We start from the raw sequence: 8023 nt of genomic DNA on the forward strand, positions 1-8023 counted from the left end.
GATTCTTAACTGCTACAGAAAGCCTAGACGTCCACAGCCCCCCCCGCTCAGGCCCGCTTTGGTTTCTGCTTCCACCCCGTGTGTTTGCCGCACCCACGTCTCGGCCTCTGGGTCAGGCCGGGCCGCGTCGCGTCCAGTCAGGGCTGGAGGCCTCTGTCTCCCTCTGCCCTTTGGGATTCCCTCCTTATGATTGTTCCATTTCTCCTTTCCTCCGCAAGAGCGAGCGGTGACTGTCATTCGGTGAACAGGTGTGAGAACAGGAGCTGACGAGCGCGCTCGGTTCATCGCCAGGCGGGGCCCTCGGGACCCGCAGGGGGCCCTCAGCGACCTTCGGGTCTTGCACTTTAGCCAGCGGGGGCGCTGGGCGGCAGGGAGGGCTGGCCTCGGACGCGAGCCCACAGGAGCCCCGCAGGGTCACACCAGCCGCCCCGCCACGCACACTGGCCTTGTGGGACTACCGCCCCCGCCATCCTCCGGAAGCATTCCTGGGGGGTGTCCTGCTGGCGGGGACACAGACCCCAATCCCCGGCAGGGAGAGGTCCTGCACCACGAGTCCCCTCTGCCCCGATAATCAGGCCTGAGGACGGGTGGAACAATCGCGCCGGGCCAGGTCCCCGCGCCAGGTCCCTCCCTCATGACTGTGACACCAGGGGGAATTGGCCGAATCATGGGCGTGTTAGTTTTTAAAAACTTCATAAATGTTGATTCTTAACTGCTACAGAAAGCCTAGAAGTACACAGATTTTAAAATCAGATTTAGTTTTTCATTTACCCAAGACTTATGTCTGCCGGAGAGCTCCAGAAGGGCAGGACTCGGGCTGTCAGGGGTGGGGGGTTTTTGCAGAGTTGACGCCCGACCCCAGTTGAAACCACATGAGGTGGAAGGTTGTCTACACCCCCGGCCAGCTCCCTGGAGCACGGCTCGCCCACACCAACCAGACCTGAGCCCGCCTCTAGTGACCCCTTGGTCCCTGCCACCGTCCAGGCCCGGCCCTCTGGTGACCGCCCCCCACCTCGCGCCCCACTCACTGCTAACGAGGCAGCCCGTCCGGACCCGTCTCCCGCAGTACGTACCAACACACTCACACTCCGTTCCTGTGGCCACTATTCCCTCTGTGCTTCTGACCAAAAATTGACCAAAATTTAAACAAAAAAACAAGTTTTTTAGAAGGCTACTAAAGAAGTCTGAGGAACAGCCAAGTGTCCCAGGGAGCTGGGCGGGACCCGGGGCCTGTGTTCGGGGGGCAGGGCCCGGCCCCCGGCGCGCCCCACCTCAAGGCAGCTGGAGGGTCTCGGAATGGGAGCCCCAGGGTCGGCCTCTGCTGCAGAGCCCCCCACCCAGTGCTCTACTTTCTTGTCTGCTCTTTGTTTTTAGCAACCAGGACGCCCTTCTTCCTTTTTTTAAATGGTCTTTGTAGTTGATTTGTCCAAACTGTGGCTATTGTGCATCCTCTGAATAATCACTTGTGAAACCGTCGCTGCTCGAAGCTACTTCCTTGACTCACACGAGTGACTGTGCAGGTCTGGGTCCTGGTGCGGCTCCAGGAGTGGGTGGGAGGGGCCCAGGCACGGACTCGGCGCGGGGGGGCTGCCCTGGGGCCTCGATTCGGCTTTGATGTGTCCCTTGACAACCGTGACTAACCATATACATTCCTCAGAAATAAAGAGAATCTGAATTGTTAGGCCGTCTCCAGTCGTGGCTTCCCAGGGGAGGGAACGGGGCAGAGGCACTGCGGCCTGCGGTTTCTGGGGATGGAGCCCTAGCCTGACACCTGGTCCTTGGGGCGGGAAAGCCAGCACATCCCACAGCACGCGCAGCCCTCGTGCTCTGCGGGGGCGTCCGGCCCGGCCCCTGCCCCGAGCAGCAGGAGGTGCGTGTACAGCGGGGGCTCAGGGGGCCCAGGAGCAGCCGGGCCGTGGTCCTGGGCAGGCGCTGGCGTGTTCCCCGCGGGACTTCCACAGAGAACGCGCCCCCCCACACACACTGCCCTTCCTGCCACAGTCTCTACCACATCCGTCCGACCTTTTTCGAAGCACTGTCCTCCCCGAGGACACACAGTCCCTGTGAAGCCTCCTTCCCCATCCGTGACAGATGGGACAGCTGAGGCCAGGGGGACCAGTGACGAGTTTGGGGGCACATTAAGGACCACAGCTGTGTGTGGGTGTCATTCGTGGTCCTCCGAGACCCAGGGCTGAGTCGGCTGGACGACTTCTGGAGACGGGGAAGGAGATGTCCCCTGCAGGGACGTATGGGGACCCCTCCGGCTGCTCCTGCCCCCCACCCCCGCCGGAGGGAAATTGTACCCGTCTTCAGGACACAGCCCACTTCACACCGACCGCGAACGCCAGCCCCCGTGCGGAGGAACAAGCCGTCCCCGTCGCCCACTCGGAGGGGCTGGGACACGGGTCTGCCCGTGGGGGTGTCGTCAGCTGGCACCGTCTGTCCCCATCACCCTGCCTTCCTTCAGAGACCACAGCTGAGCGCCACTGCCGGGTTTGGGACCAGAGCAAACCAGGCTTCTGGGGACAGGTGCGGCCTTCACACAGACCACAACCTTGACCGCCCCATGCCCGCGCTGAGGAGACCCCGGCCGACCCTGCCTCTGGGGCGCTTATTTAAGAGCCCCCTGCGCCCCAGGAGCTATCTCTGGGCCTTTAGGCCATTTCTTTCCCATCCGCCGAGTGCCCTTGTTCGGGACTGACCACAGTCACGGTCCCTGCTCTCTTCCCGTCCTTGTGCTTCGTGCCTCGGAGCCTTGTTTCGCCAGCCCTGCACCTGCCCGCGGTTCCCAGAGTGTGCGGAGACTGACCACCAGACAGAACAGAGAGACAAGACGGCTTGGGAAACAATTTTCTTTACGAGAATCTTGAGTGCCTAAGGGGTCCGGCCTGAGGCGGGTTAGACCAGTGCAAATAGTCCGGAAGCACAGGGAAGGGAGCACTAGTGGGGGGTTGGGGGCTCTGAGCGCGTGGGTGAGGCGAGGCCTCCTAGCGACGGCTCCTAGACCTACAGTCCCTCAGGAGCCATGTGACACTCACGCTCGGAAACATGCGGCCAATTCTCACTCCAGCCTGGCAAGTGACCGGCCGGCACCCGCTGGGCTGAGGGATGACCTGGCCATGGCTCCTAGAGGCAGAGGCTGAGAGGGAGCGGAGTGCGCTCTGGCCGGGGACCGACTCAGAGATGCCCCTTGCTTTCCCACAGCCTGCGTCATGGCCCAGCAGTGTAGACGGCTCAGCTGAGCGAGTCTCCTGTCGCCAGGGGCCCTTCCCTGCAGGCTGTCCCCGGGGCTGGGAGGAGACGGAAGTCGGGCGCAGATGCTGCCCAGAGCACCCTCTGCCTCTCCCCTTCCCAGGCACGGCCTTCCTCTGCAGGGCAGGGTGGCTGGGAGACCGCCTTGGGTGCAGCTGTGGCCAACGACACGCCAGCCACCAGGACACTGCTCTCCTGCTGCGGCAGCCCCTAGCATCAGGGACGGGCGGCATGCGCTGCCCCACTACTCAGGCAAGGTGGTTTGCAGATGGAGACGATGCCCGCCGCTTCCCCAGCCGCCCCTCCCAAGCCCACCTCGCTCAGGCTCCCACTCCAGGGTCTGCACCGCCCTCTCCAGACGGGGCACAGATTCTCTGCAGAGCCGGCCCCCCACAGAAGGGCAGGGAGCTTCCCCAACAGCACCAAGGGAAGAGAAGGGACAACCCTTGTCCCAAGATTCCCGGCGTCCCCAGGGCTCGAACTGTCCCCATGCGGGGCATCACCTCGTCTGAGCGGTGGGCCTCCTCCCTCCGCCCCTGCCCTCTCCCTCCTGCTGCTGGCACGGTCCCCTGGGAGTGGAAGGCACCACCCCGAAGGCCCTGCCCAGCTAACCCGGTCCCGCGCGACCTTCGGTCCCTGTGTGACCTTCTGTCGCTGTGGCCTCAGCAGGCTCTGCCGCCCCCAGGTCACCAGCGGGAAGGAGCAAGGCCAGAGCAAGGGGCTTTCCTGAGTCGCAGCAACCCCCCTCCCCGCCTCCCTGGGGTCTCCTTACACGTCAGAGGCTCCGGGGGAGTGGGGAAGCCGCCAGCGGGACTCCAGCACCCCCGGTGACAGCAGGCTAGAGTGCTGGGCAGGAAGCACTCCCAGCGGCCAGGCCACAGCGAGGCGCCCAGACAGCCAGGAGCCGGGCCTCGGGCTGGCACCCGACCCGCCAGATGGACAGTTCCTTTCCGGTTGCTCTTCAGGCTCTGGGACGCTCCCCACCCCGGGACTCTGACCCAGCAGCGGCTCCAGCTTAATACAGGAAATTTTGTTTGCTGCCCAGGAAGAGGGGGTCTCTGCAGGCCAAGACACCCACTCAGCCAGCTGGGGACACACACTGAGGCACACCTTGCCCAGCGGCTGGCAGGACATCCACAGCCAGGATGGGACAGGATCGGCCCCGAGGCCCTGCGGGCACACTGGTGTGGGGAAGAGCTCGGCCTGGGAACAGGACGCCGCTTCCCTGAAGGTGCTTGAGGGAACCACGGTCATCAGGCCTGACGAGTGGCCCCTGGAGAGTCCCCCGGGCCGCGCTCCTCTAGTGCCAGGTCCCCAGACCCGCAACACTGCTGCTGGGGCTGGTTCTGCTCCAGGGAGAGGAAGAGGAGGGCTGTGCGAGGCTCTAAGGATGGTCAGGCCACTCCTGACCCCCGCTCTGGCCACTCCCATACTGCACACCCAGCTAAGGTCTGCCAAGAACAGACTAGGCTGCTTCCTCCTCGCTACTGTCCCCACTCGGGAGACGAGGCCGCCGACGCCCAGAAAAGCAATGGACTTGCTCGCGGCTGCTGAGCAAGCAGGTGTGAGCTGGGACTGGCATCCAGACTGAGACCGTCTGGTCCCGGGGTGGATGCGGTGCGTCCCCCCGAGCCCTCGGCACTGTCCCCAGCTCTGCCGTGCCCGCACAAGCAGGGCTCCAGCCGGGTTCCAGAGGACAGCGTGGTCTGTGTCGGCCGGCCCTCTGGCTACGCTGAACAGACGGCCCCCTCGGGGACCGGCCACCTGCTGGCGCTGAGGACAGGCCGGGACCACAGACTAGAGCTAGTCACATGCTCTGTGACTACAGGACGCCCGTCAGAGGTCTGTCTCCTCGGCTAAGAGCCCAGAGTCCCCCGGCCAGACCCTGGGAGCAGCGTCAGGACACGGCCTCCACGAGCCCACAGGACAGAAGCAAAGGCTGTGTTCCTAGGGAGCCGGTGATGGTAGGGGGGTTTGGCCTGGGCCCAGCTCAGGTCTCGGGGGACAGCCAGGCAGTGCTGACTCCCTCCCGCTCGGCGCCCTCTGCTGTGGGCAGAGCCTGGAGCTACCGAAAGCGAACACCTTCTCTTCTCTGACTCCAAAGCCCTGCTCCAGTCAAGTGGGGAATGGCCACCGGAGACCCTGCGTTTGTGCTGGAGGACTTGGCCCTTGGGCTCCAAACAGGGCACCGGAAGTCTCCAAACTCAGGGGTCCAATGCCCAGCCCGGCTGCCCCACCCGCCCCGAACAAGAAAGAAAGTGGGGGGACGTCCAGGGATGCAGGGACCTGGGGCTGGGCTCTGGAGCCCATAGAAGCAGGGGGCTGCAGGGCTGGGCTGGAGGGCCCCCAGGGGTCTGGCCATACCAGGTAAGCCCTGGACAGACCCGCCAGCCCACGGGCCATGTACGTAGGGAGGGTAGGCCCGAGTCGGGTCTGGAGCTGCTGCGTCAGGCCAGCACGCCACGTCAGGGGCCCTGGGACTCTGCCCCGCCCCAGCCCCTCACGCTTCCCTCAGTGTGCGCAGCCCAACATCTCCACAGCCCTGCCCGTAGCCCACATGCCCACCCAGCCCCACACCAACCTGGCTGGGGCCCTCCAGGGTTGGCTGTCTGCCACGGGGGCTGGGAGGGGCTGCGGTAGGGGCGGGAGAGGCGCGTCTGCACCAGCAGCCCCCCACCTGCAGCCCACCCATCCCTCCTCCGCCTAAAACGACCAGACCAACCGAGCACGGAGGGCGAGGTGGAGCGTGGAGCCGGCGGCCTCACTTGGAGCTGGGGGCCAAGCGGTCGGCCTGCAGGAAGCGGGCAGGGGAGTAGTTCTGGAAGAGGGGCTGCAGGAACATGCCAACTGTGCCGAAAACACAGACGAAGACGAAGATCCAGAGGAACAGGCGGTCGATCACCATGGCGACATACTTCCAGTCCTCACTCACCTGCACGGGACACAAAGGCCGGTGTCAGTCACGTGGTGCTGGACAAGGGCGGGATGGGGACAAGCAGGTTTCACAACACACATGTACACACACAGGCACACGTGTGTACACACGCACCTCACTCCTCTCCCTCCATGACCCCACAACTTTTCCAAAGCATGGCTCCAAACTTGCCTGCTAAGAAGTCTCTGGTGGCCCCACGGCCTTCAGGGCCCCTGCAGAGTCCAAGTTGGGACCCAAGACCTGCCTGTGACAAACACGCGCTCTCCCACTCACCGTCCTGTCCACCTTCTAACCCACACTTCTCTGCTTTCAAGTCTCTACGCCTTTGAGTTTCCTTTGTGTCTAGAATTCTGGTCTGCCCTTTCTCTGCCTGGAGAACTCCTACACATCCTCTAAAGCCCAAATCAAGTGTTACGTCTTCTCTGGAGTGATCTTTCCTGTTACTCCTGCTCAGAATAAACCACTGTCCTCTCTGGGCCCCTCAGCAGGTGGCCACATCTCCATCACCGTGCTCTGACCGCACTGCATCGCCATGTCCATTTGCACACCTGCCACCCACCCCTACTCCAGCCAGCCGCGAGTTCCTATCGACAGGGACCTTACCGATTCACTTTGCAACCCCAACCTTTGCAACACAGTCAGTGCCAGTAGATGGGGGTCGGATGACTGAACCAGCGGCCGGCTCGGCAGGCCCCCTCCCTCCGGGACCACCTGGGGAATCCAGCCCGAAAGCACTACCTCCAGCGCACAGGCCCCACAGGGGAGGACTGGCTCCCAGGTGGGACCAATCTGTCGGAAAGAGGATATGGTGTGGGTCTGACAGCTCTCACGGGGTCTGCCCCGCTCAGGCTGGAGCCGAGGCCTTTGCACACGTTCATCCGGGGGCCGGGAAGGAGACCGCTTGCACCTACATTGGGTCAGTCACTGAGGAAAGGACTTGTTCACACCTGTACCTACCGTGGGCCTGGCACCGGGCCAGGCACGGAGGTGTGAGCGGGAACCGACGCAGGCTGTGGTTTACCATCCAGAAGCAAGAATGAGATAATTACCCTGCTAGATGCGGATAAGGAAACAAACACGTGAGACAGAGACCCCAGGGGGAAGACACCCTTTAGGGTGGGTCTGGGATGGCCTCTTTTTGTCGTTGTTGTTGTTTTTTTAAGATTTTGTCTATTTATTTGAAAGAGACAGAGATCACAAGCAGGCAGAGAGGCAGGCAGAGAGAGAGGGAGGAAGCAGGCTCCCCGCTGAGCAGAGAGCCCGATGCGGGGCTCGATCCCAGGACCCTGAGATCATGACCCGAGCCGAAGGCAGAGGCTTAACCCACTGAGCCACCCAGGCGCCCCTGGAATGGCCTCTTGAGGAAGGGACACGGAAGGTCACATTGGACCATAAGAAGGCGCCAGCTGTGGCAGGAACAAAGTGAAGAAAGAAACAATCACACAAACCCACAGCAAGGTCCTCCCGCCAGTCGGCGACCAGCCAAATGCTGATGCCGTGAAACGCAAAGTGAAAACCTGTTCCAGACTGGAAAGAAAAGGACAACTGGATCCAACCTGGGACCCTGGATGGGGCAGAGACGCTGCAATGGGCACCAAAGCTCGAGAAGTTTTTGGTTTTTTGCTTTTTAAGATTTCCTTATTTGGGACGCCTGGGTGGCTCAGTTGGTTGGACGACTGCCTTCAGCTCAGGTCATGATCCTGGAGTCCCGGGATCGAGTCCCGCATCGGACTCCCAGCTCCATGGGGAGTCTGCTTCTCTCTCTGACCTTCTCCTCATTCATGCTCTCTCTCACTGTCTCTCTCTCAAGTAAATAAATAAAATCTTTAACAAAAA

The 8023-nt window shown here is 62.5% G+C and overlaps 1 protein-coding gene across 1 annotated transcript in view; it reads right to left on the bottom strand.

The window, feature by feature from the left end:
- Positions 1–754: 754 nt before the first annotated feature.
- The window catches only part of CHRNB2 (cholinergic receptor nicotinic beta 2 subunit), a 13500-nt gene continuing 6231 nt past the window's right edge, over positions 755–8023 (bottom strand). The window contains exon 6 of the mRNA XM_059413847.1: positions 755–6184. Coding sequence (XP_059269830.1) covers positions 6014–6184 — 171 coding nt within the window. The 3' untranslated portion in view covers positions 755–6013. The remainder of the gene's footprint in view (positions 6185–8023) is intronic.

Source organism: Mustela nigripes, chromosome 10, assembly GCF_022355385.1.
Source record: "Mustela nigripes isolate SB6536 chromosome 10, MUSNIG.SB6536, whole genome shotgun sequence".
Classification (NCBI taxonomy): Eukaryota; Metazoa; Chordata; class Mammalia; order Carnivora; family Mustelidae; genus Mustela; species Mustela nigripes.